This window comes from Miniopterus natalensis, chromosome 8 (genome assembly GCF_054644295.1).
Source record: "Miniopterus natalensis isolate mMinNat1 chromosome 8, mMinNat1.hap1, whole genome shotgun sequence".
Taxonomy (NCBI): Eukaryota; Metazoa; Chordata; class Mammalia; order Chiroptera; family Miniopteridae; genus Miniopterus; species Miniopterus natalensis.
In genome coordinates, this window is record NC_142088.1 from 22,712,552 (window position 1) to 22,730,562 (window position 18,011).

The 18,011-nt window shown below is 35.8% G+C and overlaps 1 protein-coding gene across 2 annotated transcripts in view; it reads left to right on the forward strand.

Moving 5' to 3' along the window:
• The window catches only part of ALS2 (alsin Rho guanine nucleotide exchange factor ALS2), a 65,817-nt gene that overhangs the window by 39,051 nt on the left and 8,755 nt on the right, over positions 1–18,011 (forward strand). Inside the window, exons 14-26 of one of the 2 annotated variants that reach the window (XM_016208851.2) lie at positions 2,961–3,092; positions 3,502–3,630; positions 4,021–4,091; positions 4,493–4,559; positions 4,884–5,086; positions 5,200–5,265; positions 6,323–6,421; positions 6,916–7,080; positions 8,203–8,314; positions 8,526–8,603; positions 12,410–12,543; positions 13,441–13,608; positions 17,453–17,570. In XM_016208851.2, coding sequence (XP_016064337.2) covers positions 2,961–3,092; positions 3,502–3,630; positions 4,021–4,091; positions 4,493–4,559; positions 4,884–5,086; positions 5,200–5,265; positions 6,323–6,421; positions 6,916–7,080; positions 8,203–8,314; positions 8,526–8,603; positions 12,410–12,543; positions 13,441–13,608; positions 17,453–17,570 — 1,542 coding nt within the window. The remainder of the gene's footprint in view (positions 1–2,960; positions 3,093–3,501; positions 3,631–4,020; positions 4,092–4,492; positions 4,560–4,883; positions 5,087–5,199; positions 5,266–6,322; positions 6,422–6,915; positions 7,081–8,202; positions 8,315–8,525; positions 8,604–12,409; positions 12,544–13,440; positions 13,609–17,452; positions 17,571–18,011) is intronic. The other variant, XM_016208853.2, reaches the window with a different exon arrangement.

Sequence of the window (18,011 nt, forward strand, 5' to 3'; positions counted from 1 at the left end):
ACAAGTAACCCTGTGAGATACAGGTTTTACCTCAATATATCCTCAATTAATTAAAAATATTCCCTTCTAGATCAACTTGGAATTGTTCAAAGAGTCTGATATTGCACTATTTCCAGTCTCAAGGCTCCGAATTCTGTGTAAAAAAATCCAGTCTCCATGATCAGATACCCTTTTTTGTTTCTCAAACCCCGTGTCCTACATGTTAGATCAGATTCCCTGCATATAACTGTCATATGCTTTGTATTTCCTTCCTGCAACACCTCTGCCTCCATCCTCAATAAGGGAAATCTTCAAGGCCTCGGTCAAAAGTCACTTTCTCATGAAAATGAAGCCCTCTCTGACTATACCACACTCCTTCCCCTTCTCATCTCTTAAGAATTAGTTACTCCCTCCTCTGTGCTTAGCTACTATTTTATCTCTCCATTATTCTTTTACCACGTTATGTCAGTGGTTCTTAACCAGGGTTGAAGATCGCAATTGTCTGTTGAAGTGTTTTTAAAACATGTCTATGCTCTATCACTTCAAATTGTTATTAAGTCTAAGGTACAGTTTAGACATCATATATGTAAACAAACTTCCCCAGGTAAAAACAATAATACCTAATATTTATTAAATGCATTTCATGTGTTAGGTACTAGTCTAAGTATGTTATATCTATTTATTCAATCCCCACATCAGCCCTGTGAAATAGATATTATTATCCCCCTTTTGCAGATGAAAGGATTAAGGCACAGCTGAGAATTTGTAGAACTGGAAGTCATATGCGTGCACTCTGGCGGCAGAGTCTGTTCTTTCCACTTTACTATATTGTCTTTTCTGATAGATAATCTTAACAAAACCACTGCATTATTCTGGTATGCTGTATGTTTTTCCATCTTCTCTGCCAAGTTATAAACTCCTAGAACACAAACATTGTACCTTACTTTTTTTTTTACCCCTGAACTCAGCAGAATATTCTCTATGTAGTAGAAATCATTAAATGTTTTTTAAATGAATGGGAAAAAGTGTATATAAATGACTTTAAGAATTGTGGAATATAAAGTAATAACTCATGAATGTAAGGGGTCTCCACAAGGTCTAGCAATTATACCCTATCCCATGTTTGCTTCTCAAAGCTTGGTCTGCAGACTCCTGGGGATTCCAAAGATTCTTTCAGGGGGGTTGCCAGATCGGACAATTTTGGGGACAGTACTGAGACTTTTTTTTTTCCACTGTGTTGTCATTTGCACTGACAGTGCAAAGTAAAGATGAGTAGAACTGCTGGCGCCTTAGCATGAATCAAGGTAGAGGCACCAATCATGGTCATTGTGTTCTTTGCTGCCATGTATGTGCAGTTAAAAACAAATAAAAAACATGCTGGTTTCACTTAAGAATTTTTTTTAATTAAAAAAAATTAATTATAGTTGACATACAATATAGTATTAGTTTCAGGTGTACAACATAGTGATTAGACATTTATATAACTTACAAAGTGATCACTCTGAATATTCACTTAAAAATATTCTTGATGAAGCAGTAAAAATTAATTTTATTTAACTTTACCCATTGAATATACATTTTTATCTACATTTAACTGACATACATATAACATTATATTACTTTCAGATTATAGCATGATGATTTGAGATATGTGTGTATTGCAGATTATCATCACAGTAAGTCTAGTTAACATCCATCACCACACACAGAAGTGTAAATGATGAAATGGGAAGGCCACCTAAAGCAGCTACACTGTATCCCAAAGTATGGAGGTTTCTCAAGGAAAAGGACCAGGTGGTGATTGTTAGAGCTGAGAGCTGCTTTTTTTTTTTTTTTAACTTGAAAGTACAATTGACAGATAAACTGGTTATTCCGAGTTGGGTTTTTGGCAAACATTTCTCAAATTGAGTAAATGAGCCTGTCACTTCAGGGAGAAAACTGACAATATTTGTTGCCAGTGATAAAATCAGAACTTTTAAACAAAAATCAAAATGTGGAAAACATGTACCTATTACTGTGAGCTTGGCAACTTCCCAATACTTAGAGGCTTTTTCTGATGAGATTGGCAATATCAACTAACGTGACTTTTGATGTATAATAAAATGTGTCAACACTCGGAAGATCTGTATAACTGTGAACCAATATCCAAATGTCCAGTCTACATGTTATAAAATTGTACATGGATAAAAGTTCTATTCAAAGTGTAAAATGGACCAATAGATTTTAATGTAACAGAGTACAAAAAGTTTAGTTAATGTAGTTTCAGATTCCACATTTCAGCTACTCTTTAAGAAACTTATCACTTAACATGTTTGGTATAGTTTCAAAGGAGACTATCCACAATTATTTGAGATGGCTATTAAAATACTCCTTCCTTTCCCAACTATATTATTTTATAAAGCAAGATTTTCTTCATATATTTCAACTGTAAAAGATTAAATGCAGTAGCAGAAATGGAAATACAGCTGTCATCTTTTAAGCTAGATAATAAAGAGATTTGAAAAAATGTAGAACAATGCTACCTTTCTCACTGAACGTTTTTTTGTTTTGGAAAATGTTATTTTTTCTTTAAACTGTTATTGTATTTGAAGTAAATCAAAGATAGTTTTATTTCTCAACTGTATCTTCTCATATTGTAAATATCAATAGGTATAACCCATATAAGCAAAATAGAGGGATCGTGAGACCAAAACATTTGAGAGCTCCTGGTCTATCCTGAGTTCTCTGCTGCTCTCCTCAATAATTACCAGTATTTGTTTCTTTTCCCCTCGAGTTATTTCTCTGTTTCCTGTGTACCTGCATGTTACAGAATTTTCTGGAACCAACCTGCTTTTGCTCAGCTCTGTTTAGCATACCATGTCTATTCTTAGGCTGGATTTCCTCTTTAAATTTAATACTATGTATCTAAACCACACTGAGGCTACAGATTCTGGACAATTGTTTTATATTATTTTTCCCCCCTTTAATATATTGGCCTCCAGACATCTCCAGAATACCAGAAACTGCAGGATTCCAGTTCTTGTTATGAGTCTCTTGCTCTCCATCTCGGCAGGAAAAGGAAGGAAGCAGAATACACACTGGGCTTCTGGAAGACCTTTCCTGGAAAAATGACGGTAACTAAACCATGCCAATTGTCATTACCTCAGCAAACAGCAGGCATGTCCATAACAACTATCATTCATTTCCTTCATTTTTCACTTGTTTATGGTGATTATGCTTCAATGAGCCCCTTTCTAAGGGTTGTCTAAGGACCACTGCAATGAATGTTCTAAACATCAGCACCCTTCCTCATTCCTAGGAATTCTCTCTGAACATGTATCTCACCTTCTTTTGTTTGTTTCTTCCTTTTCATCTTTTGGGTGCTAATTTTTTAAAACGTTTGGATTACATTTAAATTTAGGTTTAACGCCAGGCTAAGCTATGACCAACAGATTTTTCCCTAACTTTGTATATTTTTCATTTTCTCTTTACATATTAAAATAATTTTGATTGTTTGACTTTGTATTTGTTTTTTAATTCCAGGATTCCTTAAGGAAGCCAGAGCGTCGACTGCTGTGTGAGAGCAGTAACCGAGCCTTATCTCTGCAGCATGCTGGGAGGTTTTCTGTGAATTGGTTCATTCTCTTTAATGATGCCCTAGTCCATGCCCAGGTAGGCTGGATTCCTAACCTTAAAAAAAAAACACCGCTGGAAAGTGGAGTACTGTATTTATTTAATTAATTATACCATCAGTTTGTGTTAAAATCTATTGTTATTTCACTGAAACTATTGAATGAAAGAGAATGTTTAGCGTGTGTTTCTGGTATGGGCCAGATTTCAGGGAGGTTTTTTAGTTTACATCTTAAAAATGAGTATCAGCCATCTGGCAGGGTCCTTTTAACAGGGATGGCAAGACCCATTGGGATTAGCTGTATTATGGGGACTATTTCGCTGGGATAGTGGTACCCACGTGGACTTAACTATTTGAAACAGGTTATGCAACAGAGACCCCCCAGGCCCACATGGGCTTTCTCAGATGTGTCTCCATGTTCTTGGTTTCAGTTCTCCACACACCATGTTTTCCCTTTGGCCACGATATGGGCAGAGCCACTTTCTGAAGAAGCTGGTGCTGTGTAAGTGTGCCCTCCCACCCCCATCTCCATCCTAATTCTCTCCCTGTGTTACCCAGGTTATTTTCTTAAACATGAAAAAAAGCTTAGGAGGCCTCCCCATTCTGCATAATGAGGCTTACCCTTCCAGCATGTAGATAGTAAAGTGGCCTATTGTGATGATCATGACAGATCATAAGTGGTAGAAGGGCTTCTCCATGGCTCACATCCCCATTATTCAGCCCAGAGCAAAGTAACTCAGTGTCCTTTCTCCCATCTGGGACCCAAACCCAGGGCATGAATTCATTTACATTTAATTGACTTCTGCGCCTCTTGAAATAAACAAGCTGCTTTTCATGTTTGAGGATTGATATTGTGATGACAAGTTGTCATACCTACTGGTATTATCCTTATGAATGTTTTAGGAATGGCTTAAAGATAACTACACCTGAAGAGCAGTTCACCCTCATTTCATCAACACCCCAGGAAAAGGTTAGTCCATTATGGTATGTTTTTTGAATCTTTGACTTAGATATTCCTATCTCTTATGATAGTAAAGAAGAGAGGAAAATTGTTCTTGCTTGGTTAATGATCTATAATTATGTCTGATAAGTCTTCATTAAACTAAGACTGTAGATTTTTTTAAATGTGACTTAATTTTAAACACATAACAGTGATTTCCAAGAACCAATCAGCATTACTCAATAAGAAAAGCATTAGAAGGCATAAAAGTATTCACACCGAGGAAAGCTAGCAGGACTTAAAGCAATGCTTGGAAGTTATTGCCTTAAGCTTATTGACACTTTTTGCTCCTAGACTAAGTGGCTACGGGCTATAAGCCAAGCTGTGGATCAGGCTTTGAGGGGGGCATCTGATCATCCATCTTATGGAAGTGGCAGCAGTGTGCAGAGGCAGGAACCACCCATTTCACGCAGTGCTAAATATACTTTCTACAAGGATCCTCGCCTAAAGGATGCAACCTATGATGGACGCTGGTTTTCAGGGAAGCCTCATGGAAGGTGAAAATGTTTAAGATTTACCCCTGGGGTGAGGATGATAGTCCAGTACTGAGAAAGTAATGATTATCTGAGACATTAATTGACATGTATTATTCTTTGTTTATGCATTTCAGAGGGGTTTTGAAGTGGCCAGATGGAAAGATGTATTCCGGCATGTTCAGGAATGGCTTGGAAGATGGGTAAGAAAATGGTGTAAAACATGAGGGTAAATTCAGCTTCAGTCACAAATTATGTTATTTTGTGTTCAGAGTTATTTTCAAAAAAAGTAGTAGATTTCTGTTTTGTTTTTCAGAAATACATACCGTGTGTTAGGGCCTATAATGCAGATGTATGGACACAAAGAAAGCTAGGAATCTAGGACGTAGCCTTGATTTATCTAGAGCGAATCATTTACCCTGACAGCCATGCGGCCTCAGATTACACAGCCTTGCATCTGTTAAAATGGGACTGTGTTTTCTATCCACTTCTCAGTTGCGAAGACAGAACCTTAGGCAATGTTGATGGTGACTGTTGAGATAGTAGTGCCCCCTTTACACAAAGGACATACAGAAATTTTCCTTTCAGTGGTTTTAAATCATCTTAATTTCTGTGGAATGCTAAAGGGGAAATCTTCTAAGTGCTATATTATCCTGTTGGTACTCAACTTCATTATTTTTGTATAAGCTTGTCACCTTTTCTAACCCTTTAATATATTTATGTGATAAATTTATGGCAATGAAGTATTTTATATTATGTTAGAGAAGTAATTTATTTTACTATATAAAGATTATTACATAGATTGGGTAGGTGATTTTTTTGTGTTGTGTGATAATGTAAGTTTTTGTGATGTCTTTTAATGTCCTTTTACTAGGACCTTAGAATGAGAAGAAACTTTAGTTAACCTGATTTACCCCCCTTATTATACAGGTGAGGGAACGGGGTGCTAGGACTTACTTACCCAAGATGATGTGGCTATTAAGTGGCAGTGATGGGCCTAGGACACAAGTTTTCTGTTTTCCATTGGGCTTGGGATAAAACGTTTAATCTCTCTGCATGGTGGGGTTGATGGTCCACTCCCCTAAGACTTGCCAGGTGGCTTAGGTAATAGATCTAGCTTAAACCAAGACTCCATATACCCTTTTCCTGCTATTGGTAAATCTTTTCTCTCTCGTCCTTGTTATAATGCTTACAAGTGTATACACACAAAAGGTGACTGTGTCATACATGCATCTCCTGCTGGTTTTTTCTCCTTGTTAGGTATGGAGAATACAGAATCCCAAACAAAGCACTGAACAAAGAAGACCATTATGTGGGCCATTGGAAAGAAGGAAAAATGTGTGGTCAGGGCGTCTATAGGTAATAACATTGGAAAGGTTGTCGGTCTGGTGTTGCTTTTTCAAAGAATCGTGTAAATTTAAATGTTTGCATAGCCAAAATTTTCAAGGAGTAAATTTTCTTTTCTCTTCTTATGACTGAAACTGTGTAGTCTTCTTTTAAAGTCCAACCTCTCATCTCTCACAAGACAAAAATACTAGGTTATTATTTAGTTCTTAACAAAACTATACAAACCTTAAAAACCCTAACTTTATCATAGAATCTCCTAAATGTCTTGCCTATAAATTTATATTTATTATGCAACTCTAATACGGGCACACCTATCATTCTTTTAGAGATTACTCATTTCATTTTCCTGGTGAAAATGAGATTTTTGACTGGTGAAAAAGAATCATATAAACAAATAATTATAATTACCAGCAAGACATTAGTATAATTTTGAATTTCCTGACTTTGCAAAAAATAAGCATCAGAATTCAATGTGCTTGTGATATTTATCCATTCTTATTAAACAGTTATGCCTCTGGTGAAGTGTTTGAAGGCTGTTTTCAAGATAACATGCGTCATGGCCATGGTCTCCTACGAAGTGGAAAATTAACTTCCTCTTCTCCCAGTATGTTCATTGGCCAGTGGGTAATGGATAAGAAATCGGGGTATGGTGTCTTCGATGATATCACGAGGTACAGTGTTCTGCTTCTAATCTCAAGTTTAGTCGCGGGGGAGAGGTGGGGGAGGTGTAAGGTTCCTATACTTCTCCAAAAACAGTGATGATTTTATGAAGGCTGAGTGTCTTAATTTGACAGTGTTGAGAAAAATTTTAATAAGACAGTTGTCAGACATTTTATTCATTTACTTGTGAATCAAATAGATTACTTCTTTATATTGTCAGGATCATTCAGAATTAACAATGGTACCATTGTTCTTAAAGCTTTACACATAAAAAGCTTTTAGTGTCTTAAAGAGGCTACCAAGTTATTAACTATTGTACAAAGAAAAACCTTTAATGCAGTCAGTAGATAATAGGAGTAAAAGGTTAGAAGGGAACCTATGGAAATTCCATTTGTGATCATAGTGTGGTATCTAAATACCTTTTACTTATGGCCTTTCTCTCAGGTCAGACACTTGTCACTATGCCAGAAACCCGGGAATGAAGCTTCGTTAAATTAATTTAAACCTTGGGGAGGTGCATAGTTCTTCCGCCTCCACATTTGACTTGTTCTGATTTGTTTTTGGACTTAATTAAATTCTCTTTTCCAAACCGTCATGTTGTGGTCATAATGTGGAATTTTTAAAAAATTGCTGTTATTACTAAACTTCATAGTTATTTAACAAAGAGTTTGTACTTATTTTGTCTTTTTTGGTGGGGATTAGTAAGATTTCTCTAAGTTTGAGTAGGTGAAACATGAGCCTTGTATGATAAAGCCCCTTTTCTTTTTTTGTTTCTTTTTTTTGTTGGTAAACTTTAGGAAATAAAAAATTGTGCATAGGTTTTAGTCTGTCTATTCCATTTTGCATAATTATATATTTTAAAGTTATCTTGGAAGTACATGGAGTATATGCAGATCTATGTCAGCTAGACTATGATATTTAATTCCTGAGAGAACATTGCTCTGAGTAAGACGCCTTTTGCTGTCACATTGTCTCATGTTTGAGGAGATGGAGTTAACCTCTTGAACTAGAAAAGTGACCACTTACCAAACTAGGGTGATGCTTGGTATTTTCCTTGTGATAATTGCTTTTTTCCCCACCCCATCTTTATCATCACTGATTTTTCATTTAATTTCTTTCCTTTTTCTATGAAGGGGTGAAAAGTATATGGGAATGTGGCAAGATGATGTATGTCAAGGGAATGGTGTGGTAGTTACCCAGTTTGGATTATACTATGAAGGCAACTTTCACCTTAATAAAATGATGGTGAGTGGAATACTTACATATAGTTACTATGATTTTTTTAAAAACTGTGATGTCGTTAACTTTTAAAAGTATTTATTAATGTTCTACCTTCTTAGTACTATTCTTTCTTGTCTTTTAAATTTATGTAAGGCTTTAGGGGACATAGCTGCTTGTACTCCCAAGTTACTCAGCATTTTATGTATTGTGATTTTTGTTTTGTTTCTTCATGTAGGGAAATGGGGTTTTGCTTTCCGAAGATGATACTATTTATGAGGGAGAATTTTCAGATGACTGGACTCTTAGCGGAAAGGTTGGAAACTAACTTTCTTCTATCTCTCTAATACAATCTTACTGATTTTCTTTTAATAAAGGCTAACTTCATAAAATTCACCCATTTTAATGATTTTTAGTAAACATACAGAGTTGTACAACCATCACCGCAATCCAATTTTGGAGCATTTTCATCGCCCGAAAAGATTTCCATCACCATCGCCTGCCCATTTGAAGTCGCACCTCATTTCTACCCCCATTAGAACCTCTAATGGACTTCATTACTCTATAGATTTGCCTTTTTAGGTCCTTTTATATAAGTGAAACCATACAACGTGTGATCTCTTCTGTGTGGATTCTTAGACTTCACATAATGTTTTTGAAGTCTTCTCATATTATGGCATGTGAAGTACTTCATTCCTTTTTATTGCTGTATAGTATTCCAAAACCACATTTTGTTTATCTCTCCCTTTACCAGTTAAGGGCATTCTGTTATTTCCAGTTTTAAACTGTTATGAATAATAGTCTATGAACATTTGAACACAACTTTTTGTGTGAACATATGTTTTTATTTCTCTTGGGCAGATCCCTCAGGGTATAATTGCTGAGTTGTGTGGTAAATTGTTTCCAAAGTGGCTGCATCATTTTGCATTCCCATCATCAGTGTAAGAGGGTTCCAATTTCTCCATGTCTTTGCTAATATTTTTTTATTTTCTGTTTTTTCTTTCTTTTTTGCCATTCTAGTGGATACGCAGTGTTATCTTGGGATTTTAATTTACATTTCCCTAATGACTAATGATGTCATAAGTTCATTAGAGCATATTTCCACGTGCTTAATTAGCAATTCATATATCTTTGGTGACATGCCTATTTAAACATATTTTTTTAAATTTTTATTCAGTTTATTTAAGCAAGAGGAACCACAATTTACCCATTCAAATATTCAAATATTTTGACTTTTTAAGAATTTTTTTTCAGTTTTATTGAATTGTAAGGGTGCTTTATATATTCTGGATACAAGTCTTTTATTAGATATGGCATTTGCAAATGTTTTCTTGTCTTTTTATGTTAATAGAGCCTTTTGAAGTACAAAATTTTTTTATTGTAATCAAGTCCAATTTATCAAAAAATTTTTTGAATCATGCTTTTGATGTCATATCTAAGAAATCTTTGCCTAACTCAAGGTTATTAAGATTTTCTTCTGTTTTCTTCTAAAAGTTGTATAGTTTTAGTTCTTATATTAAGGTCTATGATTCATATTGAGGTAACTTTTGTGTATTGTGTGAGTTAAAAGTCTAAACTGATTTTTTTGCATATGTGTATCTAATTGCCCCAACAACTTTCCCATTGAATTTTCTTAACATCTTTGTTGAAATTAATTTATTCTAAATGTGTTTATTTCTGGACTCTGAATTATATTCCATTGATCTTCACATCTCTTATGCCAATACCACACTATCTTGATTACTATAGGTTTCTAATGAGTTGTGAAATCAGGAATTGTAAGTCTTCCAACTTTGTTATTTTTTTAAATTGTTTTGGCTGTTCTGGATTCTTGGCCTTTTCATATAAATTTAGGACTGGCATGTCAAAATCTATAATAGGCCTGCCGAGATTTTGATCGGGATCACATCTATAGATTAATTTGGGAACTGCCATCTTAATAATATTGAATCTTCCAATCATGAACATGGAATGTCTCTGCATTTATTTAGATCTTCTTTAATTTCTACCAGCAATGTTTTATATAGTTTTCAGTGTGTATCTCTTGCATGTCTTTGGTTAAATTTATACTCAGGTTTTGGGTTTTTTTTTAAATATATCTTTATTGATTTCAGAGAGAGGAAAGGAGAGGGAAAGAGAGAGACAGAAACATCAATGATGAGAGAGTCATTGATCGGCTGCCTAGCCTGCAACCCGGGCATGTGCCCTGACCGGGAATTGAACCCCAATCGCCTGGATCCTAAGTTGACGTTCAACCACTGAGCCACGCCCAGCCGGGCTATACCTCAGTTTTTTTTATTCTGTTATAAAGAGAACTGTTTTATTAGTTTTATTTTTGGATTATTTATTGCTATTATATAAAAATGCAATTGATATTTATATTTTGTTCTTGTATCCTGAAACCTTGTTAAACTTGTTTATTAGTTCTAGTAGAGTATGTGTGCATGTGTGAGTGTATGTGTGTGTATATGTATTTCTTACAATTTCTTGCATATAGGATCACATCTGTAAATAAAGGTAGTTTTACTTCTTCCTTTGCAATCTGGAAAGCTTTTATTTATTTTTTCTTGTCTGATTACACTTGCTAAACAATCCAGTAGAATGTTGAATAGAAGGGTTAAGAGTAGACATCCTTCTCTTGTTTCCTATTTTGGGGGGAAAGTATTAAATCTTTCACAATTAAGTATGATGTTCGCTAAAGGTTTTTCATAGATTAATTACATTGAGATCGTTCCCTTCTATTCCTAGTTTGTTTAGAGTTTTTATCATAAATCGGTTTTGAATTTTGTGGGTTTTGTTCTTTATTAACATAGTGTGTTATATTGGTTACTTTTCTGATATTAAACCAACCTTGCTTTCCTAGGATAAGTTGTAGTTGGCCATGGTGTATAACCGTTTTTATATGCTGCTAATATTTTGTTGAAGATTTGTGCATCTGTATTTATGAGAGATAATGGTTTATAGTTTTCTTTTCTCATGATGTCTCTGTCTTTGGTATCGGGGTTATACTTCACAAAATGAGTTGGGAAGGGTTCCCTTCTCTATTTTCTAAAAGTTTGAATGTTTTGGAGAATCAACCAATGAAATTTGGGCCTGAGCATTACTTTATGAGAATATTTTAAGTTTCTAATTCAATTTTATTCTAATTGGTCTATTCAGGTTTTTCATTTCTGCTTGAGTCAGTTTTGATAATTTGTTTCTTCCAAGAAATTTTATCTCAGTTATCCATTTGTTGGCATAAAGTTATTCTCTTAGTATTCCCTTCCAATCCTTTTAGTGTCTATAAGGTTGGTGTAATATATCCCATTTTGTTTTTTATTTTGTAATTTTATGTGCGTTTTTTTCTTGATCAATCTAATTAATTGTCAATTTTGTGTATCTTTTCAATGAAGCAGTTTTTGGTTTCATTGATTTTTCTCTATTTTTTGTGTTTGTTTTGTTTTCTCTCATTTATTTGTGCTCTAATGTTTATTTCCTTTCTTGCTTTGGGTTTAGTTTGCTTCTCCTTTTTTAATTTAATAAGGTGAAATTTTAGATTAACATTTGAGAGCTTTCTTATTTTTTTAAAAAATATATTTTTATTGATTTCAGAGAGAAGAAGGGAGAGGGGGAGAGAGAGATAGAAACATCAATGATGAGAGTCATTGATTGGCTGCCTCCTGTACATCCCCTACTAGGGATCAAGCCCATAATCCAGGCATGTGCTCTGACTGGGAATCGAACCATGATCTCTTGGATCATAGGTTGACACTCAACCACTGAGCCACTCCTGGCCTATCAAGCTTTCTTATTTTTTCCATCCAGGCATTTTATGGCTATAAATTTACCTCTGGGCACTACTTTAGCAGCATCCCATATATTTGTGTAAGTTGTGTGTGCATTTCATTCAGCTCAAAATATTTTACCAATTTTCTTCTGTGATTTTGTTTTTCTTTTACAGTGTTTATTTTCACATACTCTTTCTGCACATGCATGTACACACACTTTTTTAAAAAAGAATTGGGGGTTGGTAAAGAGTAAGTTAAAAAGGGAGATGTTAACCATTTGGTGCCTTTTTTATGTCTTGATTTTTTAAATTAAAAATACTTTTTCTAATTCCACATTTTCTCTAACTTTACCTAGGGAACACTGACAATGCCAAATGGAGATTACATTGAAGGTTATTTTAGTGGAGAATGGGGATCTGGAATAAAAATCACTGGAACCTACTTTAAGCCTAGTCTGTATGAGAGTGATAAAGACAAACCCAAAGTTTTGTGAGTAACTAATATTAATTCTGGATTACTTATTGAATGTTTGAGTTGTCTTGCTTTTATCAAAGCTTGTTAATAGTTTAAATGCAGAACAAGTTTTTAAAGGCTTTTTTTTTAAACAAAGTATAACTTCCTTGAATTTCAACTGACACTACTATAGATAGCTAAATCTATAGTATCAGTTTAGATTAAAGCCCTAGAGCATAGATGTTTAAAATAAAAGTTCTGTATGTGGGAATAATGGTGCAGGTATCCAAGTTGATTAAAAGAGAGCATTCTTAAATGGAACTGCTACGCAACTTGATTTTGAAAAGTAAAGATGAAGAGTGTGTGTGTGTGTGTGTAAAGTGGAATAGTATAGTCTGCCTCTCCACATATGGAAAAGAAAGTCAAAATCTAAGTCTCTAAGTTGTTTTATGTTCTCTGACAAGTTTTTGGCATGTACATGTTTTCCTTTATTGATTCCAGGTTTAGCTTTGTTTTTGTATTTTGGTAGCATCTCAGATTCTTTGTTCTGATGGAAGCTTGATATATTTTCTGTACCATGTTTATTCTTAGAGTATTTTTATAACCCAGTATGTAATGCATTTCACAATTCCCATTGTGAGTTGTGCAAAGCACAGAAAGGCCTTGTTTTAACAGGAACCAACTTTACAAAATCAACTCATAAATGGAGAAAGCAAAGGAATCAATTTTGTGTGCTTTGTACTTAACACTTCATAGACTTTAGTATCTGATGAACATTAAGTAGTTAAAAACCATCTCTTTACAATTTTTATTCAGTGTTTTTAAAATAGAACCACCATCAAATCTAGGCTGTTTTGTCCAGTTGTTTATTAGTTTCTATATAGGATTTTTGCACAAAAGTGATTAATAAAAGCTTGATGTGACTTTTTGTAGCAGGAAACTAGGAAATCTGGCAGTGCCAGCTGATGAGAAGTGGAAAGCAGTGTTTGATGAATGTTGGCATCAGCTGGGCTGTGAAAATCCAGGCCAAGGGGAAGTTTGGAAAGCATGGGACAATATTGCTGTGGCCCTGACCGCCAGTCGGCGCCAGCATAGAGAGAGGTGAGTGAATGAATGCCTGCCGAGCATAGGGCAGAGCATGGTAGGAAGATGAAACTAAAATCAATAAGTAGTCAAGGCTTGCCACATTTATAATTTAATTTAGAAGTCAATGATGTACTTTCATTTCTGGGTAAGAGGGATTAAAACACACACCACTTTATCTTCTATTGAACTCAACTATAAAATCCCCACCAAATACACGGATAGCTATTTGAAAACTCTGAGAAGTAAATATCAGCTAGTGTATTGGGGAAGAACACTTGAATTCAAAATGCTATTGAACCAGACATGAGTTACTGGGTTTTTAAACTTCAATATCCCTCCCTGAACCCAGTGTAACCTGAAAGCTTGAAGTAGGCACTGTGGTGTAGATTGACAGAGATCCAAAAAAAGCCTCTGCTTCTGGCTAAAGATTGGGAGAGAGTCCTAAAGCTCAGCTAGAGTGGAGGAAATGAACTGGGTTTTCTTTTCTTTTTCTCCATTTTCTCAGGCTCCAACCTCCACATACTTCTCTGGCAGGGGCCATGGCAGCTGCTTGTGAAGCCATGACAGGAAATTTGCAAGAGCTAAAACTCTTGAGGGAATTCTTCCCCCTTTGGTGGATCCTCAGGTCCAGGAGTCATGGCCTAATCCCATTGCTTTTTTTGGCTTCTCTCTCTATCCTACTACCGCTTGGCCCTATATGTAGCACATTGGTAGAAGTGGGCAATTTCTGGCCAGGGGACCTAAAAGGGAAACCAGAAAATGCTGTCGAGGTAATACAGAGAGAGGAGCTCTGGAAAGCAACCTTGTAAAGGTGTTTATGAATTCCTGGTTCAGCCCATACTTGCACATGTGTGGATTTGGTCCTGATTAGTTTGAGAACTGAGATAATAGGGAGACTTCCACCCAGGTCCCAGACTGAGCACTGAGTGGTACACTCACAGACAGATCCAAATAGGATTGCTTAGGCTTTGAGAAGTGAACTGGCATTGGAACCACAGCCCATAGGAAGGCTGAAAAACATGTATCAACTATTCCAGAGAGTCCCAAGTGACTACATATTCAGTGATTCACTAGAGGGACTCACAAGACTCAACATATAGTTGTGTTCACAGGTAAGAGTCATCACAGCAGTGCAGTAAGGATCCACAGCCAGCGATCATAAGGGAAGAACGCATGTGCGTGATTCCCATGCTTGCTCTCTCCCTTCTGAGGTGGTCACACAGGGAGTAAAGTGCAGCCATACATACAATGTTTCTGCCCAGGGAAGCCCATTAGAGATTCAGTGCCTAAGGTTTTTAATGAGGGCTGGTCTTATTGGCACCCTGTTCTTAGCAATTACCAAAATTCCACAGCCCCAGAAGGAAAGATGATGTTCATCATGAAGCACATTGTTAGTATAATCTGTAGACAACAAAATACCCTTATCAGTTAGGGAATGTTTCATACTGGTATAGGGAAGCTTAATTCCCAGGTACCAGCCAAGGGTCCACTTGACAAGTAGGTCCTTTTAAACATAATTTCAAGCATACTATACGTACTCTTATTATGCATGTCAACATTCTCCATAAGATATAAATAAGACCTAGAGTCTCATAACATAATACTCAACCACGTTATAAACCAAAATTACTTGGCAATCAAAGAACCATGAAAATCTTAATTTATTTGGAGAAAGACAGTGAATTGACATTAATGACACCCTAACTTAGATTTTGGAATTATCTGACAAAAATTTTAAAGCATCTAGTATAAAAATGCTCAAATGAGCAATCACGAACACCCTTGAAATAAATGTTAAAATTGGTAAGTATAAGCAAAAAGTAGAAGCTAACCAAAATTTTTTAAAAAGTCACTGGGTAAACTCAATAGCAAAATAGGGATGATTGCAGAAGAGGTAGTGAACTTGAAAATAGATGAATAGAAATTATCCAAACTAAAAAACAGAAAAAACACACAAAAGATAACTCTAAAGACCTGAGAGTCTAATATTCATGTCCTTAAAATCCCAGAAGGAGATGAGAAAAATTGCAGGAGTGAAAAAATATTTGAAGAAATAATGGTTGAAAACTTCCCAAATTTGGTGAAAGATACAAACCTATAGATTCAAGAAGCTGAGCAAACTATATCCTGGGGGAAAAAGATATCCATGTACAAACATCATATTCAAAATGAAAAAAAAATTATCTTGAAAGCAATTAGATAAAAATGATGCCTTACATATAGGGAAACAGCAGTTCAGCAGGTTTATCATCAGTATCCTTTGGAGGCCAAAAAGAGGCAGCACAATTTTGATGGATAAAAAAAAATTACAGATGTACTTTTTTATTTCTGTTTTTCTGCTTTTTCTTATTTTCTTCCTTTTTCTCCTTTTCTCCATCTGCCCTTTTTCATTTCCTTTTTTTTTTAATTTTTTTTTTTTTTTTTTTATCCTCATTCAAGGATATTTTTCCCATTGCTTTTCAGAGCGAGTGGAAGGGAGGGAGGGGAGAGAGAGAGAGAGAGAGAGAGAGAGAGAGAGAGAGAGAGAGAGAGACAGAGACAGAGACGTGGATGTGAAAGAGACACATTGATTGGTTGCTTCCTGCACATGCCCCAACTGGGGCCAGGGATTGGGCCCGCAACTGAGGCACGTGCCCTTGTCCAGAATCAACCCAGGGACCCTTCAGGCTGCAGGCTGATGCTCTAACCATGGAGCCAATCCAGCCAGGGCTCCTTGTTTTTTAACTTAGCCAGTAATTCCCACAAGCATTGCTGAGCATTTGGATCAAAGAACCTGCAGTGTAGAAAGAAGTTTGGGTCTTTTTTTCTGTATTTGGGATAAATGGGAATTGATTACAGTGTTTCACTCATGAAGTTCATAATTTTTACCTTCTACTCAGTAGAAAAAAATAGAAACTCCCAGAATTAAAACTGGACTTTCCCTTGTGTGTGATGCAGATGGTCAGCCTTCACTGATAGAGCCTATTGTAGACATTGATACTTAGGCCTCCAGTTAACCTTGGTTAGCGGTTGTTGAATGTTCCCAAGGAGTGAGAGTGAACTTTTATATAAAACCATATCTTATTTGTTTTTCTAAAATAGTATAATAATAATGATTGTGTGCCCAGCCGGGCGTGGCTCAGCGGTTGAGCGTCAACCTGTGATCCAGGTGATCGGGGTTCGATTCCCGGTCAGGGCACATGCCCAGGTTGCGGGCTGCAGCCGATCAATGACTCTCTCATTATTGATGTTTCTATCTCTCTCTCTCCCTCTCCTTTCCTCTCTCTGAAAGCAATAAAGATATATTTAAAAAATAATAATAATGATTGTGCACTGATTTCTGATTGGTTATAATCTAATGATAGAGTGCCATTACCAAAAATTTCTGCTAATTACAAGTAGTATGTGTTTTGTCTTAACCGCTTCATCCAGGGCTCCCCTTACCCGTTGTGCTCACCTCACCGCCTGCAGCATCCTCATCTCATTTCTTGAGCTCATTTTTATTTCTTTGATTTGATTTGATTTCCCTTTTTCCTTAGCTCTCCGTCTCCCTTTTATTCCATTTTTCTCTTATCACTAACAAATCTATCGCCAGTTTTCTCTTCAAGCTGACATTATAGTATCTTCCAATACCATGGTTTACATTAGAGCAAAATCTTCATTAATTTATTGCTGTTCTAAAGTAACATTGAATGCTGTTTTGAATGACTGTTACAGAAACCTCATAGCAGGTCAGTCACTGTATATGTGCTCATTTGGGCCAAACACTGTTCTGGATGCTCCATTTTATCCTTGGTGACCATGTTTTATGTGTACATTACAGTTACTTTGCTTTTTTTATGTGAAATTCATAATAGGCTTTTTCCCTTTTTTTTACTAGTCCAGAGATATTAAGTCGTTCACAGACTCAGACACTAGAGAGTTTGGAATTCATTCCTCAGCATGTTGGTGCCTTCTCAGTGGAGAAATATGACGACATCAAGAAATATTTAATAAAGGTAAAACTAGAGTCAAAATTACACTGGTCTTGTTAAGTGGTGATGCAACTATCACAATATATCATTCAAATCTACTCACCACTCATTTTGACCCTAATTCTGTTTTTGCTTTCTATGTATTTTTTTTTTGGTTAATTCTCTGACTATGAAAAGCACATTTCTGCATGAAGATTGCCCTATATAACAATAGAACTTAAGTTTTGTAAAATGTTCAAGAGGGTTCTTAAAAACCAGGGTCAGAGTTTAAAATGGCTTTTCGTTAGTGTGTTGCAAACTAGAGATTGTTTAAATAAAGCAGACTACTTTCATCCACTGGTTATGCTCACTTTGCTTCCTTCTCAAACCCTGTATGATCAGCTACAATTTAAAGTATGACATGCATTGATAAGAGGAATAGGAAGGAGTCTGAGAGAAATCAAGGGAGCTGAAGAATGACTGTTT